This window comes from Rousettus aegyptiacus, unplaced genomic scaffold, assembly GCF_014176215.1.
Source record: "Rousettus aegyptiacus isolate mRouAeg1 unplaced genomic scaffold, mRouAeg1.p scaffold_m13_p_13, whole genome shotgun sequence".
In the NCBI taxonomy this organism is placed as follows: Eukaryota; Metazoa; Chordata; class Mammalia; order Chiroptera; family Pteropodidae; genus Rousettus; species Rousettus aegyptiacus.
The window spans coordinates 21774459-21788127 of record NW_023416288.1 but is presented as its reverse complement, the minus strand read 5'-3'; the positions used below and the strand labels follow the sequence as shown (position 1 = coordinate 21788127).

The 13669-nt window shown below is 37.3% G+C and overlaps 1 protein-coding gene across 9 annotated transcripts in view; it reads left to right on the top strand.

Annotated features, from left to right (window-relative positions):
• ICA1 (islet cell autoantigen 1) overlaps nucleotides 1-13669 on the top strand; it is a 130723-nt gene that overhangs the window by 22165 nt on the left and 94889 nt on the right. For all 9 annotated transcript variants that reach the window (XM_016133673.2, XM_016133666.2, XM_016133670.2 and 6 more), the window contains exons 4-6: nucleotides 1874-1946; nucleotides 6980-7103; nucleotides 10975-11173. In XM_016133673.2, coding sequence (XP_015989159.2) covers nucleotides 1874-1946; nucleotides 6980-7103; nucleotides 10975-11173 — 396 coding nt within the window. The remainder of the gene's footprint in view (nucleotides 1-1873; nucleotides 1947-6979; nucleotides 7104-10974; nucleotides 11174-13669) is intronic.

Genomic DNA, 13669 nt, shown 5'->3' with positions numbered 1-13669 from the left:
GTTATTTGTATATTAAACACAATATAGTAATTTTATATTTATAGACTTTTGCAGCTGCATTTTTACTGAATCAACTATACTTTAATCAAAATAGCACATAGTGTCCAAAGTGCTTAGCCATGACTAATAATTTTAGACATGAAAGAGGTTTCTGTTGCAGAAATGTTAATTCTAATGTTGATGTTTATAGAGAGAATGGATTCCATCAATAAAACATATAAAAACGATGTGCAAACCTATTTGATGGGTCCTTACACTATTATCCATAGAGGGCAACCCTATAAAACACAAACTTTTATATAATGTACGAATATTATACAAGTTTAGGTGTTTGTCAGAATTGCTTGTTGATAAAATTGTGTTCTCAAAAACAGTTCTTAAGTCTAAGAACAGGCAAAACTAACCTGTGATGGCAAAAATCTTTTAGTGGATACCACAGCAGAGAAGACTGATTATACGGTAGAAATATTTCTTATTTTAATTTGAGGTGTAGTTACAAGAGTGTATACAATTGTCCAACTAATACAATTGAATTCTCCAGAGATGTGCATTTATACCATAGTTAAAAAAAAAAAAAAAAAAAAAGAACCGTAATAACGGAATAGTTCCTGAACATATTTTTAAAATTTCCTTGTGTCCATATGTTTTGGTGGTTTCTGACTCAGAATACTGACATCAAACATTTGTTAAGGAACAGATTCAGATTGCTGATTTTCTGTTTTGTTTTATGGTAAAAAGGTTTAAAAAGAAAACCAGGTAGAGGATGCAGTGTAGTGAAATGAGATTTAGTAAAATTTGTTCTTCGTGTCTGCGTTTTATCATATAAGCATTCCTGGGAATAGTTTTCAATTTAAGTATATATGCATGCATCCATTTTTATTAGATAACTTGGTCATATTTATTACGAAGCAGATCATGTGTTTTGAGTCAAATAGTGAAATGCTTTATAATACCAAGACATAACTACTGCATCACCATGGCCAGTAAGCCAGGAAAGAGATAGGAAAAGCCCTGCTCTACCTCACTGGGTGGATATTGAGAGGCAGAATTTTGTCTTCCAGATTTTCAAATTGATCCCAGCCCTGGCCTGTGAGTTGGTGGAGAAAGTATGAAGTATCTGTCCTATCTTCTCTTGAGCTGTCTCGGTTTCTGAAGCAAAGACTGGGACCACCATGAGTTAAAACTACATTAGATTCTTCTCAGTATATCCCACCTGCTCTTCTCTTATTTACCTCTTATGTGGCCATAGCATGGCATTAGGTTTCTTCTCTCTATGTTTTATGAAATCATTGGGAAGACGAGGCGTGGCGGGGCTGCTAGGTAAACTCCATCTTACCAGATGTCTTCTAAACAGACAGAAAATTCAGCTGATTGATTTTTGTTTGCTGTTTGTAGGGTTATTGAAGCATGCCATTAAATACATTAGGTTCACAAAATAAGCTAAGATTGTGTTTTAAACATGGTTCCTAATTGACAGAGCCTCCATTAAAATAAGAGATGGCAAGTAGTAAAATAAATAAATTAGATTATGAATGAATATTAGGTTTCTGGTTTACCAAATCCTCTAATTGGGCCTTTCACTTAGGATTCTGTTTTTCAGCTATTATTTCAATGGTCTGGAGAAAATCATATTTCTGCAGATCTTAATTTAGATCACAGAGATGATGAATTCCAATAAATATAGAACAATGGGAGCATATTTAAAAGGTTTGTCAGAGTTTCTCTACAGTACACCACATGACACCAAGCACACTTAGGCATGTGATCTTGTTGTCAATGGGCAAATCAAACACTAGGGTTATGTTTATTGTGGTTATTTTATATTTCACTGCTGTCTGTTTTATTTAGCATTTTGTCTGTATTTTTATTATAGCTATTTCACTCAATTCAGAGAACCTGTTTGGACTTGTCTAAAGCCATTGTACTCTATCAAAAGAGAATATGTTGTAAGTATGCCATTAGTATGAATGTTGATCAGAGAGACAGTAAGAAATAGGATATTTTGCCTTCTTTTATCATTACGTATGTTTAGGAAGTAAGACAAGAAAACTACTAGTTACACATATCTGTCATTGCTCTTTAAGTGGTGGGGAAGAGGGCCTTTAATAATTTTATCAGAAATCCATTACATAAGCTGTTTATCTTCTAGTGAAAGTACTATAATAGAAGAATTTTGTAGTGGGTGCCCCATGGATATGTACTTGCCATTTATTTTCCTAATTATAAAAAAAGTTTTCTCAGTTCTATATCTTGGGATTTTAAATTTCGGGTTGTTTTTATTGGATTGCCCTGGCTCTCTTATATCCAGGTTTGTTCCTTTTAAAATGACCTTAATGAAGAAAGAAAGTGCATACAGTTAATTCATTGACTGTATTTTGTTGACAGCACTTGTTCATCTACATTTTTATGTTAGATACTGAGTTATTAGGGGACAAGATTTTGCTCTCATCATCCCGTCTTAAAATCATTACTAACAAAGTTATCTCTGAAATGCTAAATATCAAGCTGTATGTTAGTATGCTTTTAAATTTCCATTTGTAGGTGATTTAATAGTACAATTTACATATATCTGAGACTAAAATATGGGAAATTTTTCTGTTTCTAGCTGCTGCCAAACCCCTTTCCAATAATCACAGATTAACAGTTGGTAATTTCCCTTCATTAGTGATATTGTATTGAGACTATTTTGGGGAACTACAACATCCTAGGGAATTAGAGACAGAATTTTAGAAATTACCTGTATTACTATTTTCTAAGTGTTTGAGCTAAGACTTTCCTCCTGGGTTATAATTCTTTACTCTTGAGCTATGAAGAAATCAAAACATGTGACATACACACCCCCACCATCTCTCTGTCCCACATCCAGTCAGTATCAAATGCTGGTCCATTTTGTTGCCTTAATGGCTTTAGATTCTCCCTCCTTTCTCCACCTTCATTGCTTTAGTTCCTGTCATCCGCATCACTCTCTTGCTTTGCTGCAACAGTTTTTCCTGACTGGTCTCCCTGCTTCCACTTTTGTCTTCTCCCGCCCATTGTCTCGGCTGCAGTCAGAGAGTGATCAGATTGCTCCCAGAGCTCCCAATGGTCAAAACTGGGACAACTCAAGCAACAGAATAAGTAATAATAGTGTTGGACCATAACCCATAAATATCCATGAAGTCTACATGCAAATAAACAGAGAAGAAGAGACAGCTCTTTCTTATAAAATAATTCCAGTCAATAAATATAGAAGGAATGAGGGAGCCACAAAATCACCATGAGACAAATACCACAGTAAGAATTGTGGCAGGCAAGATTCACTAAAAGATGGCATGGTTTGTGAATGGAAGTTTGAGGAGGAATTGGATGTTCGTATAGTCTCATGTATTTCCCTCAAGATTTTTAATAATTATGAAAAGAAAAAAAATCATGATTATACAGTAAAAAAAAAAAAAACTGGTAGACAGCACTTGAAGAAGCGATTGAGGTGAACATTGCCAGTGGTAATGAGTGTTATATCATGTAGCCCTGATACCATGCACTAAGGAGGCCGCTCCACATCTGTGGTTTCCCTCCCCAGCCCGTAACCCCAGTCTAATCGTGAGAAGTCAAACACGCATTGAGGGACATTCTACAAAACACTTCACTAGTACTCTTAAAGAGTATCGAGGTTGCGAAAGACAAGAAAGACTGAGGAACTGTCACAGACTGGAGGAAACTAAGGAGACTCGGTAGCTCAGTGCAACGTGGGACCCTAGATCGGATCCTGAAACATTAAAAGGGCATTAATGGGAAAGCTAGTAAAATTCAGATAAGGCCGTGGTTTAGTTAAGAGTGTTGCACCAATGTAATTTCCTAGTTGTGACGATTGTGCCATGGTTATGTAGGATGCTAACATTAGGGGAAGCTGACGAAGGGGATACAGGAACTGTATTTCATTGATAGGTTTTCTATAAGCTTAAAATTATTTCAAAATTAAAAGTTTTTTAAAAGTACATTGGGTCATAGTATTTCTGTGCTGAAAAACCTCCAATAGCACTTACAGTAAGATCCAAACTTCCATACCATGACTTATAAATTCCTACATGATCAGGCCCAGCCGACCCCTCCAGCTACTCTTGTCCTTACTCACCATGTGATCTGAGGCTTTTTGCACTCTTTATTTTGAGTGTAGTGTCTCTCTCCTACTCATCTCAAGAATGGCCTCGTCTAGTCAATCAGGGCTCAGATTAATGGTTACCTGCTCAGAGATGCCTTTCCCAACCACCAGCCCAAAACAGTTACTAATCTCTCTTACTCCCCCTCTTATTACTCTGTTTTTTGTTTGTTTGTTTGTTTGTTTTAGGGGAGAGGGTGGAGTGAGTTTGCGATTACGTAGTTTTTCATTTTCTGTCTTCTGCTCCTTGAACATAGTCTCCATGAGAATAGGGACCTCGTGTGTCTTGTTCATCATTACGTTCCCAGTTGGCAAGAGCAGTGCCAAATACATATTAGATCATCCACAAATCTTTGCTGAGTGAATTGATGCTGCCAAGCTAATTGGTTTTATAGTTCTTTAGTTGCCTTTTTAGGGCACATCTGAAAATCTAATCAGCAATTAAATATGAATAGGTTTTTAATTTGTCTCTGAATTTTTAAGCCCCAATTAAGTGAAAACTTAGAAACTTTTGAGTTAATAGTTACCTTAGAAGGATTGTAAATGTCTATAAATTAATTTCAGTATTTGAATTTTAAAATTAACATTAAAGAATGAACACCTCTTCTCGGAAATGATGTTCATCGCTAAGTAATTCAGTCTGGAGCCTGATGCCAACTCAAACATTTTTGTCACCTTCTGAGCAGCACTGCCAATTAATCAGAGTTTAGCTTTTAAAATAAAATTTGTTTACTACCCTAAGCTTAATCCTCAAATACATAAAGTAATAACCAAAAATTATTTTTCAAATGCTTCAACCTACTAAAGTTTAGTTAGGAAAGTGTACATTTCACCCATCAGTAATCATTCAGGTTCCATGACTTGGTTTCTTCTTAGCCTTGAACTAAATGTGTTCATTTGTATGTGACTTGAGGCTTCAAGGTAAAAAAGGTGACTGTAGCCTCATGCTATTATGAATCAAAATGTGAAATTATTCTCCATAAAGAAAGATTCACTGTGGAACTGAGTGAGTCTATGTTAGCAAATGGAGAGAAGGAGAAACGGAAGTTATTACAAAACAACAAAACTGCTTATAATTCTAGGAATTTTTTAAAAGCTACATGGTATAAAAATCAAATGAGCATTTAGAGTAAAATAGAGTGTACAGACATAACAAGGCAAAAATTATAGTTATATCAATTCCACAAGCACTTACCTGGGGAATCCATAGTTTGCATGAGGACCCTGTTGTGAGAAAGCTGAGAGTCTCATGAGAAATAGACACACGCCCATCCACAAACACTCTAATACCAGATACTGAGGGGCGTGGCTGTCATGGAGAAATGGGGATCAACTGCTCCACAGAGGAAATAGCTTTGGCGCTGGACTTTGACCAATTAACTTAATTTTGAGAGATGGAAGAGGAAGAAGGGTAGTCATTCATCTCTCAGGAAGAGTGGATTCTAAAAGCCTCTTCTCTAGAAAGTGTAGAATGAACCAGAGCCATAAATTAGTAAGGAATCAATAGAGAGTTTAACCTTCACCTTTGGATTTGTGGTTCCCGGCTAACATTCTACAACTATTATTGGAGAGGTTGTGTCAGGAATGGGGTGCATTCTCAAGTCTGGATGGTTCATGAAAATGGACAAGAACCCTAGTAGCAGTTAAAAAGCATTTTTAGAGACAAATGATGTGTAAATGCATCAATACAGAAATGTGAAGTAAGAGTAGTGTTCGAAGTGTGTTCATAATAAATGCTTGTGTTGAGAGAGAGAGAGAGAGAGAGAGAGAGAGAGAGAGAGAGAGAGAGAGAGAGAGAGAGAAACACTCTAGGAAGCTCCATGTCGCTCCTTGCATGGCTGTTGGTGAATGTGTGTTCAGGACCAGTGGCTTTTATTTGTGTGGGTACACTGCGATGGGTTGATTAAGTCATTCTCTGCTATAGGGAAATATAGCATTTGGCTGTTCTAAATAATGATGCTATGATTATCTTTGTAGATACATCTTTCTGCCCATTTTTCTACTTCATTGGGATGCACTCCTAACAGAAATACAGGGTCAAAAGACACAATTCAATGACTTTTTATATTTACTGCCAAATCAATCTGTTGAAAGCTTGTACCAGTCACTGTCTCACCAATAGTGCCATCTGAGGTTGTCTTTAAAAATAAGGACCAATATATACAAATATTGAATCATCATGTTGTATACATGAAACGAATATAATGTTACATGTCAATTATACATCAATTTAAAAAACAAAGCCCAGATTAGGCATGACCAGTTCAGTCAGATTTGTTTCCAGCTCTGTATTTTAAAAATCCAAGTCATCAATCTAATTACCTACCCATCCTCACCCCCCGACCCCTACCTCCACCCAAAAACCAAAGTCATGGTTAAAGCCTTTGAACTGCTTTACAATCAAGTAGAATGTAACTCAGAAAGGGGAGATCAAGAAGTCAGCAGGAGAGAATAACAGGACGCCACTGGCCCTATGTTATAGGCAGCCGCTGCAAAAGATTCCCACAGTCGTACCTGACAAACTCAACTTTTTTATTTCAGCTCAAAGAAGCAGCACATTATCGGCTCGCTTTTCAGTACAGAGGTCATTTTCTGGTTCTGATTACAGGGCACCAAACGTACTGACAGATGTACTCAAGTGAATTTGATCCTTCGTTTTGTAAATGGAAGAACAGCATGAAAGTTAAATGGAGGGGGTAGGGAGCCTACCTTGTAGCCTGTCACTTGGGTTTAATTTCATCTTGTCTTTGACTTTAGAAGAGACAGGACTTTGTGATTTATCTCTTTCTCTCTGTAATAAAAATGCTCATTGTTCACATCCCCTTTTGGTCTTTTCTTCACCAGTCTTGTCTCAAGAAGAGAATGAACTGGGAAAATTTCTCCGATCCCAAGGCTTCCAAGATAAAACCAGAGCAGGAAAAATGATGCAAGCGACTGGAAAGGCCCTCTGCTTTTCTTCGCAGCAAAGGTGTGTGGCCTTCCTTGGGGCTCTGTTTGGGGGATCTTCTGAGAATCTGGGACCCACTCACTCATGAAGGGGAATCGTCCAGTGCTGTTTAGGAGGCTCTTGCCTGAGACCGAGAAGCTACACTGCTGTCAGTTGTTAGTGTTTGTATTTACTTTCTGATTAAGATAACAGGTATGTTTTTTTTCCTCCCTATTAAAAATTTCAAAATTTTTTTTTCATATTTTTCTGGTCTATAGGGGGCATTTTATATGCCAATCACTGATTGCTGTCCTAGGCTTCCGTTTGACCTTCGGCGTTGTTCATAGCAATCAGTTTGTCCCCTTCAGCAGCTGATTAAAGCAGGAGCCTAATGAGACCAGGTGGAAATATCCCTTCTCTGCTCTCAGTGGACCAATTAACTTTAGGGAGGTGTTGTTCAGGATCCCCGGAACCATTCTGCTCAGACCCTGGACAGCAGCCTCAATGGGGAGCATGTTAGAAATGCAGAATCTAGGCCCCAGCCCTAGACTGCTGAATCCAAGTCTGCATTTTAATGAGCTCCCCAGTTGATTTTGATGCATATTCAAGTTCGAGAAGCTGATGCGGAGGAAATTGCGGTAAAAGAGTGACTTCTTTTTTTTTTTAATACTCCCATGACTCATTTTTATGGTCCGTATAGAATAAGCAGGAGCCCCTGCATACAGTTGTACTTTGTATCTGAGAAATTGACACTCCTTCTCTCCTCTTCTTTCCCCAGTAACTAACAAGCCTTCAAAAATGTCACTCATCTCAGGCAGGATTATACCTAAATAAGGCTTATAGGAAGTTTCCAAAAGTACTCAGGCTATGAAAATTTTATTTAGATTGTCCAACATTTTCTTCTGTTAACTTCTTCTTACTGCTTTCTCCCTGTGGTTCAAGAGCAGGACATCAGCCTGTTATACAAGTGAAAAGTCAAGAAAGGTGGGGTAAAAAAGAGACCAACCATGTCCATTTTTTAGTGGTCCTATTCCTGGGCACTTTGGTTCTTCCTAACGGCATTTCGATACTGACCTTGTGGTCAAGGCCAACTTTCCTAGTTGTATGAAACCATTTCTAATAGTTCTCTACCCATTTTCCAAGAAAAGTGTTTCTTTATAATCTTGAATTTTCCTATTTAATCTTATAATTGTTGTTCTTTATAAATATAATTCACACTCATTCCAGAAAAATTTAAAAACAGAGACAAACCATAAGGAGAAAATTTAAAAACACCTAAATTTTACTAATAGAGATCCACTTTTAACCCCTTGATGGTTCTATGCATATACACGTTCCTCAGCTTTATGAGAATAATCGATTCTTGAAAAATCTTTCATTAATTCTCAAATGTTAAACATATAATGATCACTTATATCAGGATGAAAAATCTTATGTAGACCTGTATACCAACATTAACATTCATTTATGAGGAAAGAGCCAAATCCCTGGACATAATCACTCAAGAGTTACTGATCACATGATTATTTTATACCGTGACTGTCCCGTGATACCTTTTCATACTTGTGTACCAATTACCTCACAAAGCACACGTATGGTACCTTAAGTTTAGCCAATATAACCTTTGGATATAGACAAAAACAGTAAAAAAAAAATCAGAATCAACAAAAACAATGCAAACAATACCTGAAAGTATCGCTACTATAAACCAGCAAACTGCCCTATATCCATCATTTAATGTAGCTTGGACAACTTTGCAATTTGGAAGGTGGCTCTGGTTTCATGGCACTCAGCTGCTCACCAGGCACATGAAATCCAAACCAGTCCTTCTAAACATGAAGAATAAGTAGGAGGATTACATAAAACTCTCATGAAGTTGAATAGACATAATTTGGAATATGCCAAAATCTATTTTTAATATAAACAGCATCATATCATACAACTTTTATATGGTATTTATATAGTATTATAAAATTGATTTTTCGATCAAACAACACCAACACCTTTTTATGTCCATGTATACATTTTTTTAAAAAACGTCTACAACATAGTATTTCGTTATCCGGGTTTGCTATGATACATTTATCCCAAGCCCTCCTGTCCACTATTTCGGTTGCTTTCACCTTTTCCTACTAAAAGATAAATGCCTTTGAAGTTATGCACTTTATAATTATTCACATTGGGTAGATTTTCCTGAATGAAAACATTGGCCAGTCAGTCTGTCACTAAAGGTTGATGGTTCCGGTGGTTGAGTATTTCCTTGGTCTAGACTCAGTCCCTTATACCACAAATGAAGGTTTTTGCCTTTCTGATATTACATGAAGCAAGTTACAGGGGGAAAAGTGAGATGATTTTATATGCCTTTTTCTTTTCTTCAAGATCTTAGTATCTATCATCATGTCATTAGATCTTCAAAGGTTTCTTTCCAACTTTAAAACAGTCAAAGAAATCAGAACTATTTTATTCACAAGACTTTTTTTTTCAGACAGTTTAGGAAAATTGGCAAAATCCAAGGGAATCAAAAAGGGTCCAAAAATAAATGGGATCCTTTGGAGGGGAAGCTGAGGACTATATCTCCCTTTAAATAGAAGTCTTCAGTTTTATAAACCTTCACGCCAGCATTTGTTTTACTGACTTCTTTGCTAGTCATTGCTACAACTGCTCATTCAATCTAATGAACGGGGTGAGTAGTAAATTTAATCCAGTGGCGGTGAAGCACAGGCTTACATTATGGCACAACAATATGTCTTCGAAAACATCCTGCAACACCTAGGTAGGATGATGTGAGCCAGCTGTTTTTAGAGAACTGCTGAGTATTTAAAATATTACTTTATAGACGAAAAGAAAACTAAAGAAACTAGTAAAACGTTTTTTTCTTAAAAGTTTACCTGTAATCTTATAGTGCTATCCACAGGGAAAGCATTGCACACATTGATGGAACTTCTAAGAGCTGACTTCCGCTCGGTAACACCATTGTTCCCTTCCCCTGGATAAGTTTATATTTAAATTGAAATGTAAATAGTCATCTCATTTTTGTATCTTGAACCTTTTCTCCGCAACTTCATGGAAACAGCTGTATTTTAAGATTGTAATTCAGCTGACATTTCCTGCGTTGCCGAGGAGAGTGGAATAAGCAGTATTCCCCCCTTATCCTCAAAATAGATATTTTAGCTAAAGTTTGATGTGCATCAAACATTATTTTTTGGTGAATAAATGATAGTATGTTATGGCCAACATTATAATTATTTTATACCCAGTTCATGATATATTCATGAATTCAGATTCATTTCTGATGCAGAATCCTTAAGTGCTGTTTTTTTGTAAGGATCAGATCACATCGCTTATCTGAAAATGCCTACATGGTAAGCATGCATTCAGTACATGCACTTCTCCCTCATTCCTAGAACATTTAATAATGCTTCTATCTGTGCATCATTCTCTGACTATTGGAGCAAGCAGCAAATGCCCAGGCCTTTGGAGAGTAATTCAAAATGGCCCAGCCAGGGAGACCCTAATCATGAACAGGTCCATCCCTCCTCAAAGAACCAGGGTTCAGAGGAGCAGACGGCAGGGAGTGGCCAGGGGTAGAAATGGGAAATGGTAACACCTTGATCTTCCTCTATTAACACAAGACTGGTTCTAGCTTCAAACCAGTACTCTTTGCCCAGGCACAATGCCATCCCCAATAATAGTGATGGAAGTACTTTCTAATAGTACAGTTAAGTAACAGTAATCTAAGGGATCAGCACGTGGGTAATCATCTCTGGTTGACTCATTTGATCAAACGTTTCTGCAGCATTGTCTATGTTCCAGGCACCGTACTAGGCTCATGAGTTTAAGATTGGCAAGCTGTCAGGGATTCAAATGGCTGGGCCACTTAGTTTAAAGATCGTGGCTTTATCCTCTGGTTTAGGTTGGCCTTGCGGAATCCTTTGTGTCGATTTCACCAAGAAGTGGAGACTTTTCGACATCGGGCCATCTCGGACACTTGGCTGACAGTGAACCGCATGGAGCAGTGCCGGACTGAATACAGAGGGGCATTATTATGGATGAAGGACGTGTCACAGGAGCTTGATCCAGACCTCTACAAGCAAATGGAGAAGTTCAGGAAGGTAGGAGATTTGATGAGGGTTACCAAAAGGGGTACCTGCTGGAAGGTAATGAGGTGTGATTAGAATCCCTCCAGTGAAGAAGACATGACTCAAAAAGCACCAAGGATGCAATTAATCATTGCTGGTGTCTTTTTATGTGACAGAATACCAATTACTGTGATATATAATTCTCTAGGGATAAGAGCAAAGAGACAGCTGGAAATTGCTGGGACTTAGTAACTTGTTCTAATTGAAGTCAGATTTTCATATAATGTACACTTTTTATAAGGCTGTCACTTTTAAATGCTTTTCTTGCATAACTAAAAATCACGATTAGATCAAATAAAACTGGAAGGTGAGAACAGACTATTGGGGAAATCTTTTTTAATTGCTAATGAGTATTAAAATTAACAGAATAATAATGCTCCTTTGTTTTGCAAAATGGTTCAGAAGCAGTGGGATTAGTTGTAGGATTAAATAATGTGGCATTGATTCCATCTATAATAGACTACTTCAGAAATTTGTCTGAGGAAAATACATATCTGAGGAGATGGGTATGCTCCTGAATTTCCCTGAAATAACTAGTGAGCAGCAGAGGAACAATGTTCCCTTGGTTTTAATTATCTTTTGTCAGTTTAGCTCTTTAGAGATATAGTCATACAAGGATACATCTTACCACTAGGTGGCAGTCATACCTTGAGTATGAAAATTCAGAGGTTTTTGTTGTGTATATACTATTTTGGTAGTTCTTTGGTCGGCTTGGATATATTTCAGGGTGTGAAAGAAAAAAAAAATCAACCGAATGTTAAGTTTGACATAATATTGTGTCAACTGTCTATTACTCATTTAAAATGATCCATTGATATTGCTTAAAATCCCTAGATTCCCAGCACATCATTGTGGAGCTGTGAATGGGAAGCCCAGTGGTACACAGGAGGTTGGCCACGTGGGTTGCATTGGATGTGTGGGATGGGGATGTGTAGGAGGGGAAAAGGAGAGAACTTCTGTTGCTTAAAAGTAGTGTCACCAATTCTTAATCTCGGTATTAGATTGTTACCAATTCTTTTAAGTCATTTTATTCTGGTTTGTGATTTAGAATCCCTGTCTATGAAAGAAATCAGAGTCCGTTTTAGTTCTGATAATAGATGACCTTAATGTGTTAGCAGCATCTAACTTCTTGGTAAGGCAGTCTTCTGAGCTCATGGAAAATCGGAACTGAAGAGTGCTTTAAAGATGAGCTAGTGAAACTCACTCATTCTATAAAAGAGAAAACCAAGGCACCAAAATAGTAAATTAAACTTTTCAAGTGTCAGTAGCTAGATGTTGGTGAGCCCAGGCTACATTTGAAATTTCCTGACTTTCTTATCAGGCCAGTAATTTGGTTTGTCTTCGACACTTTATTTGGGGATTGGAGGAGGATGGGGGATGGTGTGAAGAGGTTAAAATAAGAAAAAGGAAAAAAAAAAAAAAAAACCACACCAACATTATCTGCGGGGTGTAGCGCCTGTCGCTTTATATCTATGATATCCTTTGAGCCTTGTAATAACCAAGGCATAGATTTTATTTTATAGGTGAAGAAAATGATACTTCTTTTAAGTGATAGGCCCAAGGTCAGACAGGAAATGAAAGTCAGAAAACTAGCATAATTTTTATCCTGTATATGATTTTTTTTTCCTAAGAGAAAAAAAGGAAGTTGAAGAACATACCTAAGATTGAAAAGGGCATTTTCATAGTAATGCCTCTCCTGTGATTTATGCATTCGACATTTATTGAGCACCTTCTATGTGCCAGATAATAAAAGTAAACATCCGATTTCTGAAAGGCAGGGGAGTTTCACGTGGAATTGTTTTTATTTGGTTTTGTTTTAGAGTGTGGTTGCTAGCTGTGTAAGGACGAAATGAAAAACCAAGCCCTTCGTCATTTGGGTTGAATGTTGAAATGTTACCCACTCTTTAGTGTCATCAATCTGTTGACTTTGGAAAATATGGTTTAAAAAAAATTCTTTGCTATGCAGAAGTCCCATGTGTGCTGGATTTAATTTAATAGCAGAACATGGTGTACTTAGAATTTAGGGAAAGAATTTTTTTCTTTAAGAGGTCAAATACAAGTATATATTTGATGAGGCTGGACTCTCTGTGAGGACAGAGCCTGGACTGGTTCTCTTTACTGCCATAACCCCAGGGCCAGAGCAGTGCATGTCCCCAAGTTAGCACTCATATTGATGGCCAGATCCCAGTCCCTGAGTTTGAAGTGCCAAGTGCATTTTTATCTAACTGATAGAGCATTTTCACCACGTGATATGACCATATGATATTTGGAAATTGACACATGTGGTTTTGCAGGTAAGAAGTAGTGTTACTAATTTGAGGCTTGCTGCCCCCTTTGGAATAAATTTAAATTGTGGAGTGCGCTGTTCACTTGGAGTTCATAGCTTGAACTTGAACTTTGAGAAAGCTTTTGTGTTTTGTCCCAGTTAGGATTCCATTTTAAACAGCTCTGCATTGACCTCTCAGGAAA